This window comes from Argopecten irradians, chromosome 5, assembly GCF_041381155.1.
Source record: "Argopecten irradians isolate NY chromosome 5, Ai_NY, whole genome shotgun sequence".
Lineage (NCBI taxonomy): Eukaryota > Metazoa > Mollusca > Bivalvia > Pectinida > Pectinidae > Argopecten > Argopecten irradians.
Window position 1 is genome coordinate 14,210,985 of NC_091138.1, and position 14,522 is coordinate 14,225,506.

Consider the following 14,522-nt stretch of genomic DNA (forward strand, 5'->3'; position numbering starts at 1 on the left):
GCCAGGTTATATGGTCAATGTCGCCAGGTTATATGGTCAATGTCGCCAGGTTATATGGTCAATGTCGCCAGGTTATATGGTCAATGTCGCCAGGTTATATGGTCAATGTCGCCAGGTTATATGGTCAATGTCGCCAGGTTATATGGTCAATGTCGCCAGGTTATATGGTCAATGTCGCCAGGTTATATGGTCAATGTCGCCAGGTTATGGTCAATGTCGCCAGGTTATATGGTCAATGTCGCCAGGTTATGGTCAATGTCGCCAGGTTATAATGTCAATGCTAAACAAGAGCCAACTTTTCTATGATGTATACCATTCATATCCAATCGAAGCATAATATATTTACCTAAAAATTTTCTTATCATTAATATGACACATCATGTATACATTATCTGTTAAGATTTGAGCTTCTTGTCAAAATATATTACCCTATTAATCTTCACATTAAAATTTTAAGATAATGTAATCGTTTTCTCTTTCATTTCAACAGCAGCACATTTGATATGGTTTTCCTTGTTAAATTAGCTAGTAAATCACAAAGTAACAAATATATCTAGTACTCACCTTCCTGCAAGTAAAGATCTTTCACAGCAGTGGCATCCAGAAGTTCAGATTTGATATGGACGTTATCAATTGATACTCCTCCATCAACATCTGAAAGCATAGAAAACTATTTTATTTTTTGGAAAGCTGTTCTTGCTTATAAAATTTTACATGGGGATACTCCTATTGTCTTCAGTAACATATTTACCTATATTAGGGATGTTAGTATGAGAAATACCAGATCTTCAATTTCAAACAAGTTTTATATTCCTAATGCTAAAACAAGTTATTTTAAGCGTTCATTTGTTTACACTTGTTCTAATTTACTAAATGGATTGAACAATGATATTAGAAATGCCCCCAGTGTTGCTGTTTTTAAACAAAAATATTTTAAGGATGTGTTTTCACAATTTTAGTTTTATACTTTCTACCAATATTTTAGAAAGCAACCATATTTACATGTTGATATGATTGTATATGTCTTTTAAATTAAGGTATTGTCTGTATTAAACTGTTGTCTGTGATAACTGTATATATTGATGCAGGGCCATATTGTAAATTAGACTTGTCTAAATATGTAACCCTGGTTAAATAAAAGATTTTATTATTATTATTACGAGCTAACCGATATTTACATAATATATAATTTTCAGTCATGTGGACATGACGTACATAGGAATTATTTTACATAATGAATAATTTGCGTGCCCCTGTGCTTGGGCTGAGGTGACCAATATTACATTTCACGGTCCCGGAATAGCAGTTGAGATGGGTTGTTTTTATCTTTTACATACGTTCCTTCCACATATTCATAATTCTAAATATAACTGTCGAAGACAGATATATCTGGATCAAATTATCGATGAGAAGTTACATAATACATATGTATAAGACCACGATCAAGTGTATTGTGGGTAGCGATAGGCCTAGGACGTCTCCTTGCAGGCGGTATATGGAATTTTCAAATTATTATTTGCCTAGATGATAAAAATGATTTTTGTTAATGTCCAGGAGACAGGAGTCATCTTGTCTTTCCGTGTCAACACCAAAATAAAACTAACAGGCCTATTCAAGGACACGTCCATGGCCTAGCTACGGTAAGATACTGACCGTGTATATATCCTATGTAAATCCTCAGACATATAATTATTTATTCTGTAGTAATAGAGCTACATGTACATGTATCCCTCGCCAGATATTGTGAATAGATTGAATAGGCGTGTTTGCATGATATACTAAAAAAAAAAAAAAAACGAAAAAAATTGCCACCGGTGGTGAGAATCGAAAGATCAGAAGATCTGCACGTTAACACTAAACCAGATTTCTACTTTTTTATATACAGTGATTTTTTTATAAGAAGCAGATAACATTGTTGTATGATAGAATATTTCCTTATAGGAAAAATGAAAATTTGTTAATGTAATGTGCATGTAGCTGTTGTTTCAGCATGAAGAAAAGTGAAAAAAGGATAATAACACATTGATCACAAATCACAAAGTTTTTTGTTGTTCTTTAATATACCTGGTATACGATAATCTTTGTTTGTTATTTTATTGATTTTTTTCTTATATGCTTGAACGCCGTTGAAGACACCCCCTGAGAGGAATGAGTTAGATTTCGCCGAGACGAAGCACACGCTCATGTTACGTTGATACGGAGAAACAACAGTTTTTATTTCATACCATGGAATATCAAAGTTATTTTATGCATTGAGAAAGTGTACAATACAATCTTTTTTAGATTATATCTTTCTACTGTGTATGCATCGTAAAATTCTACTAAGTTGCATGAAAAATCACGATGTTAATGATTTTTTTGTGCAATATTTCATGAAATTCATCTACTAAACGAAGCCTTGTATCCACAAACGCTGTAAGATTTACATTGTAGCCTACGTAGGCCTACTGTTTCTTTTTGTCAAAGTGACGTTTAAGTAATAAAATGTTCCAAGATAAAGTAACACTATTATTTTAAACTATGTTAAGCTGTATATGAGTGCAAATTGCCACCATAATACCGCAAATGAGTGCTTATCCAATCCTTCAAATCGTCAGCTTGCAAGGTCGAATCACCCGAGCTCATAGAGGACTAAAAAGTGACGTCATTGGAATGTTCGGTATCAAATCGTAAAATTTTGAAATGGTAATCAGAATAAAGAAATTAATCATTTATTTACTCACATTGCAATATTTTCATATCGCAACTGTTACAGGAATTTTTTTTTACCTGGTATCGAGTTCTATGCCTGATTAATCTCGATATTTAGTGCTGAAAATATCTGGTTTATTGATATTATTCCGCTACTTTTGTTGAGTTTGAATTCGCAAATTCGAAGGGCGTCAGAACGCTTGTTTTCAACCGGAATCAACACCGTAGTGATAAAGACCTTCCAAGTGAATTTTTGCATCGACATAGAAAAGTTGATTTTCTCAAAAAGTAAGAAAAATAAAATACATTAATTTTGCTGGAACATTAAAAAACTCATTCTGATTTCGGAACAGTTGGAATCATGAAGATGCCTCTAACAGTATTTTTATTATTATTAGTATATATTATGTAAGTAACAAGCTAACCGATACTTACATAATATATAATTAATTTTTCGCAATTTTCAGTCATGTTGACATGACGTACATAGCAATTATTTTACATGATGAATAATTTGCGTGCCCCTGTGCTTGGGCTGAGGTGACCAATATTACATTTCACGGTCCCGGAATAGCAGTTGAGATGGGTTGCTTTTATCTTGTACACACGTTCCTTCCACATAATCATAATTCTAAATATAACTGTCGAAGACAGATATATCTGGATCAAATAATCGATGAAAAGTTACATAATAGATATGTATAAGACCACATCGAGTGCATTGTGGTTAGCGATAGGCCTAGGACGTCTCCTTGCAGGCGGTATATGGAATTTTCAAATTATTATTTGCCTAGATGAAATAAATGATTTGTTTTAATGTCAAGGAGACAGAAGTTATCTCGTCTTTCCGTGTCAACACCAAAATAAAAGTAACAGGCCTATTCAAGGATACGTCCTAGGCATGTTTGCATGATATATTTAAAAAAAAAAAAAAAAAATTGCCGCCGGTGGTGAGAATGGAAAGATCAGAAGATCTGCACAGTAACACTAAGCCAGATTTCTGCTTTTTTATAAAGAGTGATTTTTTTTATAAGAAGCAGATAACATTGTTATTTTTTTGATGATGTATGATTTAGTATTTCCTAATGGGAAAAATGAAAATTTGTAAATGTGATGTGCATATAGCTGTTGTTTCAGCATGAAGAAAAGTGAAAAAATGATAATAACACATTGATCACAAATCACAAAGTTTTTTGTTGTTCTTTAATATACCTGGTATACGATAATCTTTGTTATTTTATTGATTTTTTTTCTGAAATGCTCGAACGTCGGTGAAGACCCCCCCCCCCCCCTGAGAGGAATGAGTTAGATTTCGTCGAGACGAAGTACAGGCTCGTGTTACGTTGATACAGAGAAAACGACAGTTTTTATTTTACGCCATGGAGGAATATCAAAGTTATATGCAATGAGAAATTGTACAATACACTCTTTTTTAGATTTTATCTTTCTACTGCGTATGCATCCTAAAATTCTACTAAGTTGCATGAAAATACAACGCACAGTCGATGTCGGGAAACAGATCCGATTTGATGCATTCAACTCAAATATAAAAAAATGAATGCTATTGCCGAAATTTTTTGGACTAAAGATAGTGTTAAGTCTTCCAAGATCGCTTATCTTTTAATGAATAAGAAAAAAAAAACGAAAAAATCTCGATAGTTGCTCGCAACCCAGTGGTACCGCGGTTTCATTGGTTTTCGACGGCTAAAGACCAAAATAGATTTTTTACAAACAATGTCAAACATATTCAATTCAACTCATTAATTATATGCTTCAGAAGTATGTTAATGATGTTTTTGTGCAATATTTCATGAATTTCATCTACTAAACGAAGCATTGTATCCACAAACGCTGTAAGATTTATATTGTAGCCTACGTAGGCCTACTGTTTCTTTTTCTTTTTGTCGAAGTGACGTTTAAACAAAGAAATGTTTAAGATAAAGTAACACTATTATTTTAAACTATGTTCAGCTATATATGAGTGCAAATTGCCACCATAATACCACAAATGAATGCTTATTCAATCCTTCAAAACGTCAGCTTGCAAGGTCGAATCACCCGGGCTCATAGAGGACAAAAAAGTGGCGTCATTGGAATGTTCGGGATCAAATCGTCAAATTAAGAAATGGTAATCATAATAAAGAAATTAATCATTTATTTACTCATATCGCAATATTTTCCTATCGCAACTGTTACAGGAAATTCTTATTACCTGGTATCAAGTTCTATGCCTTATTTAATCTCGATATTAGTGCTGAAAATATCTGGTTTATTGATATTGTTCCGCTACTTTTGTTGAGTTTGAATTCGCAAATTCGAAGGGTGTCAGAAAGCTTCAACCAGAATCAACACCGTAGTGATAAAGACCTTCCAAGTGAATTTTTGCATCGGGGGAACAGGGACATAAAAAGTTGATTTTCTCAAAAAGTAAGAAAAATAAAATACATTAATTTTGCTGGAACACTAAAAAAATCATTCTGATTTCGGAACAGTTGGAATTATGAAGATACCTCTAACAGTATTTTTATTATTAGTAGTATATATTATGTAAGTAACGACATCTTAATCATTGTCATTGTCATGGTATCATTATTATGAAAGGTATATATAGCCACAAATGTAACATTATTGAAGAGTCTGATATGGCAAGGGTCTATGAACTGTACCTGGTGTTAACATTATATTCCTTTTAAATAAGAGTTTCCATAAGTTAAGGAAAGTTCATGAAACTCATTACTGGTATGTCAAGATATAAGCAAGCAAACCTTATTGCATTTATGGTACATACATATAGTCATGCATAATAACAGAAAATGAGATATTAAATAGCTTCACGTTATAGTCATTATTATCCATGAACAGAATAATCTCAAACTTTAGAATCTAGAGATTATAATAGACATACTTACAGTGTTCACATATAACACAATCAAAATTGGCACAGGGTTGCTGTATAGGTCCTGTAGCGTCTAGTCCAATACATGTATGGCTAGCGGTCAGCATGTCAGGGGAGTTTATCACATAATTCCCACCAATGTCCAGTATCCCAGTGGTCAAACATGTGGAGGATCCTACATAAAAGGGAAGAGACTGGATTCAGGATCAGACATATTTACAGACTGAGATACTCCAATAATTTGTACTAATATTCCTTCAATACACAGTAAAACATGTTTCTATAAAGAACACGCTTACAATGAATTCATGGTTATAACATGTTCATTTTTATTCTCGTTACAGTTTATATGTTTGTAATATGTGTGTATAAAGTCATTGGTCCCAAGAAGTTTGTTATATCTGTGCAGCCAATAACTGTGTGTTCTTTTTTTCATTACAGCTGATCAGAACTTTGCAATTGAAACATCCTTTTTGAGAATATGGATGTCTTTGTGGCACAGTGAGGTAAGGCGCAGGCATGTTTTGCTAAGTGATTGGATCATGGATGTCCTAGATAGGATTTTGGTTTTATTAGTTTAACGTCCTATTAACAGACAGGGTCATGCCAGGTTTGTTGGTGGAGGAAAGCCAGAGTACCTGGAGAAAAACCACCAACCAGCAGTCAGTACCTCGCAACTGCCCAAAATGGAATTCAAACTCATGACCCAGAAGTTAAGAGCTTGCAGTTATATGTCGAGACATCTTAACTAATCTTACCTAATTCAAATGTGTAGATGTATTCATCCATATCAGCCTTGGTGATAAGTGATATAGGAAGAGTACCAGCTACTGTACATGTGGCCCAGCCGTCCTCAGCATTAGTCACATTCACCATACTCACACACTTGTCTTTGTATAGCTTCCATCCAGGGCCACACTCTGTGTCTGCAAACATCAATCAAAGTACTGAGTGTGTTCAGTGTCTACAAACATCAATCAAAGTACTAAGAGTACTCAGTGTCTACAAACAATAATCAAAGTACTGAGAGTACTCATCTATAAACAATAATCAAAGTACTGAGAGTACTCAGTGTCTACAAACATCAAAGTACTGAGAGTACTCAGTGTCTATAAACAATAATCAAAGTACTGAGAGTACTCAGTGTCTACAAACATCAATCAAAGTACTGAGAGTACTCAGTGTCCATAAACAATAATCAAAGTACTGAGAGTACTCAGTGTCTACATACATCAATCGAATTGATACAATCAAAACTGAAAGTACTCTGTGTCTACAAACACCAATCAAATTACTGAAAGTACTCTGTGTTACAAAGAACAATCAAAGTAGTGAAAGTACTGAAGTCTTAAAACCTTTGTATGATTTTATTGTTCAATGTATTGAAGGAAACATGGAACCTTCAACATAATATTTTCTCCTGGTTTTGCACAGTTGATTGGTTGTAACATTTTTTTCCAAATTATAGGTCAAAGATTAATTTAATGTCACAGTGACCTACACTTGGCACTTGAGTTAACCTCACCAAGTGAACCTGTGATCATATAATAGAGTTCAAGTACCAAAACTCATACTACTAAGAGAATGATCTCAGACTATAATTATTAATTTTCAACGTACTGTCATATGTATAAAATGTTAAAGAAACATAATGTTGGACACAGCGACCAACTTCTGACACCTGACACTCGAGGTACTTATGAAACTTTCAGTGAAATGAAGAGTAGGACACTGGAGTTCTACGGTCAAAATAAAGGTCAACATAATCTTTATTATGATGAGAATGGTTTCAAAATTATAAACTACTTACCAGCTGGTCTTTCACAAAGAGTTGGGTATGGACTATCACAACTGACACTTTCCCAAAGACAAGAGGTTGTTGATTTTGTACAGTTCATTACAACACAATCGGCTCCAAGACCTGTCACAGGCTTGGTTCCCCAGTAGGTAAAGGGTAAAGGTCGCATGTCATTCCATAAGTAGCTGGCGTTACCAGCCATAGGCTGCCGTAACTGAAGACCAAGGTACAATGTTGCTTCTGTCATTATGCTGTAAAATACAAAAGAAACCATTACAGAATGTACTTCTATTGCAATACAATGCTTACTTACTGTATTCGGCCCAATAAGAGCTCATGTCCATATAAGCACCCTCCCCTTTTTGAGGCCTCATTTCCGTTGCATGGACATAAGACCAAAACAATCAAAACTGTATAGGTTTGTAGTACTTTTAAATGCTCTGGGTGCTTATTAGTTAGAAAACGGTAATTATACTTTTAGTCCAGTTAAACAGATGTTCCTTTCTCTACTAACAATAATATATTGTCATCAATACCGACAATGTAACCATGGTCACCAGTGTCAATAACAGCAATGATTCCATGTATGTAGTGAACAAAAATGTTGCAGTGAAAATGCTTCTGAATAACAAATATATCAAATACAAATTTTCATTGAAATTATATTATTTTAAGAACAAGAGGCCCAAAGGGCCTTAATGGTCCTCTGACTACCTTGGCAATAGTAAAAATTAATTTTATATGGTATCACTTTGTCAGGACCATATCAGGATCATTTTCAATTTCTTTCAACAAATTTTATTTCAAACAAGAAGCCCAAGGGCCTTAACATGTAGGAAATTAATTAGACATAGTGTCATGGTAGTCATCTTCAATTTCGGATCAACCCGAAAATAACAACACTTTGTTGGGACCTTGTTAGGATCATTTCATGCAAGTTTCAGCCGAATCCCACCAATAGAACTTGAGAAGAACATTAAAATGTGTTTTCAGGATGGCGGCTGTGGCGGCCATCCTAGATTTTGGATCAGCCCGAATAATAACAAAACTTTGTAAGGACCATGTCAGGATCATTTCATGCAAGTTTAAGCCAAATCGCACTGGTAGAACTTGAGAAAAAGATCAAAATGTGTTTTCAATATGGCGGCTGTGACGGCCATCTTGAATTTCGAATCAACCCGAAAAATAACAACACTTTGTCAGGTCCATGTCAGAATCATTTCATGCAAGTTTCAGCCAAATCGCACTGGTAGAACTTGAGGAGAAGTTCAAAATCTGTTTTCAAGATGGCGGCTGTGGCCCCATCTTGGGTTTCGGATGGACCCAAAAATAACAACACTTTGTCGGAACCATGTCAGGATTATTTCATGCAAGTTTCAGCCAAATCGCACCAGTAGAACTTGAGAAGAAGTTCAAAATGTGTTTTCAAGATGGCGGCTGTGGCGGCCATCTTGAATTTCGGATCAACCCGAAAAATATCAACACTTTGTCAGGACCATGTCAGGATCATTTCATGCAAGTTTCAGCTGAATCGCACCGGTAGAACTTGAGAAGAAGTTCAAAATCTGTTTTCAAGATGGCGGCTGTGGCGCCCATCTTGGATTTCAGATCGACCCAAAAAATAACAACATTTTGTCGGAACCATGTCAGGATCATTCCATGCAAGTTTCAGCCAAATCGCACCACTAGAACTTGAGAAGAAGTTCAAAATGTGTTTTCAAGATGGCGGCTGTGGCGGCCATCTTGGATTTCGGATCAACCCTAAAAATAACAACAATTTGTCGGGACCATGTCAGGATTATTTCATATGCAAGTTTTAGCCAAATCGCACCAGTAGAACTTGAGAAGAAGTTCAAAATGTGTTTTCAAGATGGCGGCTGTGGCGGCCATCTTGAAATTCGGATCAACCCGAAAAATATCAACACTTTGTCAGGACCATGTCAGGATCATTTTCAATTTCTTTCAACAAATTTTATTTCAAACAAGAAGCCCAAGGGCCTTAACATGTAGGAAATTAATTAGACATAGTGTCATGGTAGTCATCTTCAATTTCGGATCAACTCGAAAATAACAACACTTTGTTGGGACCTTGTTAGGATCATTTCATGCAAGTTTCAGCCGAATCCCACCAATAGAACTTGAGAAGAACATTAAAATGTGTTTTCAGGATGGCGGCTGTGGCGGCCATCCTAGATTTTGGATCAGCCCGAATAATAACAAAACTTTGTAAGGACCATGTCAGGATCATTTCATGCAAGTTTAAGCCAAATCGCACTGGTAGAACTTGAGAAAAAGATCAAAATGTGTTTTCAATATGGCGGCTGTGACGGCCATCTTGAATTTCGAATCAACCCAAAAAATAACAACACTTTGTCAGGTCCATGTCAGAATCATTTCATGCAAGTTTAAGCCAAATCGCACTGGTAGAACTTGAGGAGAAGTTCAAAATCTGTTTTCAAGATGGCGGCTGTGGCCCCATCTTGGGTTTCGGATGGACCCAAAAATAACAACACTTTGTCGGAACCATGTCAGGATTATTTCATGCCAGTTTCAGCCAAATCGCACCAGTAGAACTTGAGAAGAAGTTCAAAATGTGTTTTCAAGATGGCGGCTGTGGCGGCCATCTTGAATTTCGGATCAACCCGAAAAATATCAACACTTTGTCAGGACCATGTCAGGATCATTTCATGCAAGTTTCAGCTGAATCGCACCGGTAGAACTTGAGAAGAAGTTCAAAATCTGTTTTCAAGATGGCGGCTGTGGCGCCCATCTTGGATTTCAGATCGACCCAAAAAATAACAACATTTTGTCGGAACCATGTCAGGATTATTTCATGCAAGTTTCAGCCAAATCGCACCACTAGAACTTGAGAAGAAGTTCAAAATGTGTTTTCAAGATGGCGGCTGTGGCGGCCATCTTGAATTTCGGATCAACCCGAAAAATATCAACACTTTGTCAGGACCATGTCAGGATCATTTCATGCAAGTTTCAGCTGAATCGCACCGGTAGAACTTGAGAAGAAGTTCAAAATCTGTTTTCAAGATGGCGGCTGTGGCGCCCATCTTGGATTTCAGATCGACCCAAAAAATAACAACATTTTGTCGGAACCATGTCAGGATCATTCCATGCAAGTTTCAGCCAAATCGCACCACTAGAACTTGAGAAGAAGTTCAAAATGTGTTTTCAAGATGGCGGCTGTGGCGGCCATCTTGGATTTCGGATCAACCCTAAAAATAACAACAATTTGTCGGGACCATGTCAGGATCATTTCATGCAAGTTTCAGCCAAATCGCACTGGTAGAACTTGAGAAGAAGTTAAAAATGTGAAAAGTAAACGGACGGCGGACGGCGCACAGCGGACGGTGCACGGCAGACGAAACATGATGACTATAGGTCATCCTGACCCTTTGGGTCAGATGACCTTAAAAGGGATGTCAACTCTTTTGAAAGATTTTGGCCAATAATTACTCGGCAAGTTTCATGGTAAGGAGCCACAATCTTACACTCAGACTTAGACATTTTTATCTTCTTAACATACCTCTGAGTGTTATCATTTGTTCTATGTCATACACAGCAAGTCCCAGGCTCAACCACACTATCGTTTACCATGTGGGACATATAGCCCTATTCCTTATACCTATCACTGAACGAGTTAGTACCTTCTGATCCAGTTGGACAGATATATCTGTTTGGCACTAGTCGTGATCTGAGGAAGAACAGCTCTATCTTTGTTACACTCCCGTACAGCTTGTAGGGCGCTCGCAGCAACAGTGGTCAGTTTGTAACATCGGTCATACAAGAAGTACCATCCATCCAAACATCTCATCGACATTTGTTGTCCTAGCAACATAAAATTAATTTCATCTCTCAATACATCAAACGTTAGACTGGTCAAGCACCTTTAGTTTAAATACCATAGTTTTCCCCAATTAGTGAAATATTGTTGCTGACACAAATATAAAAACACTATTAAAATGATAATAATAATTTTCATTGTTTCTATGAACGCAGCATGCTGATTGTTATTAAAGTTTAAAGGAACTTTGTGAATGGCCTAAGGGACGTTGATGGTGTGTATTGATTTTGTAAAAAAAAATCCCTTGATTGCATTTATGTGGTATGAGTCCTAAAAAATTGATTATAAGCTTTGCTATTTGCAAATCCATATAGCTACTTGCAAATATTGTTTTTCATATGATAAATTGGTTTGTTTATTTTAGTTTTACAGCCCAAGCACCAAAAGTAATTATGGGTCGATATCTGATAACGTAGTACAAAATCATTTAAGCTGCAGGTTGAAGAAGCTAACTGTGGATAGTAATTAAAACAATAATTATATCTACACTTTCTTAAGTTGTAAAGATTATACCAAAAGAAAGATATAATTCAGAAGCAGAAGGGAGTATTACTTACTTGAATGTTTTCCACTGAGGTTGATCTCACACGCGGTAACTCCAGAAAAGGAAGTATCTACCTCTGTTACATTGGTGCCGTTACCGAGGGCTGACAGGTTCTGTGCCGTGTTCCCCGACTGAACAGGGATGGACATGTTGTAGAAAGGGTCGAAGTACATACTCACAAAGTTCTCATACACAGTATTAGGTTTTGGATCAGAAAAATATGTATCATTCCGACGGTTACCACGGGTATCAAACCAGGCTCTGTGAGGGCTTGGAAATTGTACCTGATTGAAGATACCGGTGTAGACAGAACCACTGTTAAAATAGAAGACAGAGACCTTTAGTTCAATAAGTTCTACAAAACAAGAGGTCCATGGACCTTAATTGTCATCCGACTATTGGCCTCTTTTACAGATTTTGGCTTATTTGACCTCTGAATGAAGGTCAAGGTCATTCATTTGAACAAACTTGGTAGCCCATCATCTAAGCATGCCAAAGAACTAATATCACCACCCTGAGCCTTTCAGTTAACGAGAAGACGTTGTTTGAATGAAAGTTTACGTACAGCGTACAGCAGACAAAGCATGATGACCATTGGTTCATCCTGACCCTTCAGTCTACAATCCATCAATATGCTTCTAAAAATTAATCAACCTTTATGAATTATATAGAGGTAATTAGAAGTCAGCTATTTTGTTTTCATCTTACTGCCAAATTAAATCATAGAACTGACTATGAATTGCTACCAATAATAAAATATGTTTTGATATTGATTAAAATACAAGATTTGAAGATTTTTCCATACAGAGATCATCAATATTATGATTGATAGAGATTTCTTTTTTCATCAACTTGTACATTCCAATAATAAAGAGAATGCTTTACAGCTTACTTAATCTACATGTACAAATAGATATATAAATTGTTGTATTCACCTGCCCTCCAGGTATTTCGCTAAAAACTCTAGTTCCTGTCCGGAGTCCATCGCGACTAGATGACCACCAAACTCCTGACAGTAATAATCCTGTGGCCAGTACTCATTACTTGGAGCCTGACCAATCATATAGCAGGAAAGTTCATTCTTCCTCCAACCAAGAGGACACATTGCTAAAATAGGAAAACAATGATTGCTCTTAATGTTTATTAGTCTCACATACAACGAGAAACTGGAACAAATCACTGACTTATCTGTTCTACATGGGAGGTTTAAGATTCCAAAGATTTTGTTTCATATATCATATAGGAGGAAGTTGATGTAATGACCATTTTTCTGGTACGAAATGCCACCAAAATACAGTAGAAGTTGGTTTATTGAAGTCTTTGAGGTAAATCTCTTCAAATTATCCATATTTCAATGTATTCAAGGTGAAAATCTATGGATATCCTGTGTTCGCGAATTCTGGTTTACTGAAAAACGGCGTCCGATAAAAATCGTATTAAATATCTCTTCAAATTAACCAAATTTCAATATGTATGAGCAAGGACTATAACACATTTCAAATCAAGCAGTATTTCGATTTAAGCAATTTCAAGTTAAGTAGGTTCCACTATACTGAGGTATGTGTGCTTACAGTATATTATGAGTATTTGCATATTTACCTGAACCTGCATAAACCTTGACAGTGTAATTACCACCCGGATCTGTTGCAGCAGTCCATTTTCCTAGGGATCCCACAAAGTCACCATTCAAATAGACACTGAAGTAGCCCAAGTCATATGTTAAGGAGATATGCTGCCACTCTCCCAAAGCTAATGAATAGACGCCTGAATATGATGTGTCTGCGCTGGCAACAAGGAATTTTACTTGATTCAGGGTGGCATTGTACGACAAGGAGAACAGTGTCACGTAACCACCGCCGAATGTTATAATATCAATATCTTCCTTCAGCTCCAGTGGAACCTTAATCCAGGTAGCCAGTGTAAAAGTAACAGTAGGGTCAGCAAGCCATTCTTTAGTGGTCTGTCCTAATTCATAGGTAAAGGCCTTACGGGACAGAGAGAGCCCATCCCCGTCCACTCCTGGGGAACCCCATGGGGTCAGGTCTAACCCCCACAGACCAAAGTCTTTTCTTACATCTGTCAAATTCTGGGTTACTGAGGGACTGTTGGTGTCTGATAAAAACAAGTGAAAATATTACATCTTCTTACAAAGTATCTATTCAGAAAAATATTTGAAAATTCAACTTCAAATAAAAACATATTGAGAATATAGATAGCTCTGAAATACAGCAATCTTATACTGTAAATATGGAATTTTTTGCGAAGGGAATATTTTTACTAATTACACAAAGGTTGCTTGATCGCGAAAATTTTCCCTGCACAGAACTTTTTGTATATAGGTGAACTTGTTGTTGAAAGTGTATCTATTGCGAAAATAACAACACCACAGAATTCTTATGTATGCAAATCGCGAAATTAAGCACTCACGCATTTCATAGAAATTTTTCAGAAATCTATGCTTACTGTCAGCGCAACAATAGTGTGAATGGTTTCGGCTGATTACTACATCAGGATGCTGTTGCTGCTACCTGCCATATGAAGAAACAGCGCCACCTGCCGGCACCGTCAAGATAACATCACCAACACTTTGACCAAGTTATCGAGAGCGTGCCAGGTAACAGTGACAGAATCCTGATGTAGGATTCAACCGAAACCGTTCACAATATTGTTGCGTCAACAGTTATATGTGAGGCAGCATGATTTTTATAGGAAAGAGAAAAATGGAGAAGAAGGTTAA

The 14,522-nt window shown here is 36.3% G+C and overlaps 1 protein-coding gene across 1 annotated transcript in view; it reads right to left on the reverse strand.

The window, feature by feature from the left end:
* LOC138322943 (uncharacterized) overlaps positions 1-14,522 on the reverse strand; it is a 78,910-nt gene that overhangs the window by 37,769 nt on the left and 26,619 nt on the right. Inside the window, exons 8-15 of the mRNA XM_069267202.1 lie at positions 13,385-13,897; positions 12,721-12,892; positions 11,799-12,100; positions 11,045-11,225; positions 7,398-7,636; positions 6,346-6,513; positions 5,601-5,762; positions 565-654 (exon numbers count right to left, since the gene is read on the reverse strand). Coding sequence (XP_069123303.1) covers positions 565-654; positions 5,601-5,762; positions 6,346-6,513; positions 7,398-7,636; positions 11,045-11,225; positions 11,799-12,100; positions 12,721-12,892; positions 13,385-13,897 — 1,827 coding nt within the window. The remainder of the gene's footprint in view (positions 1-564; positions 655-5,600; positions 5,763-6,345; positions 6,514-7,397; positions 7,637-11,044; positions 11,226-11,798; positions 12,101-12,720; positions 12,893-13,384; positions 13,898-14,522) is intronic.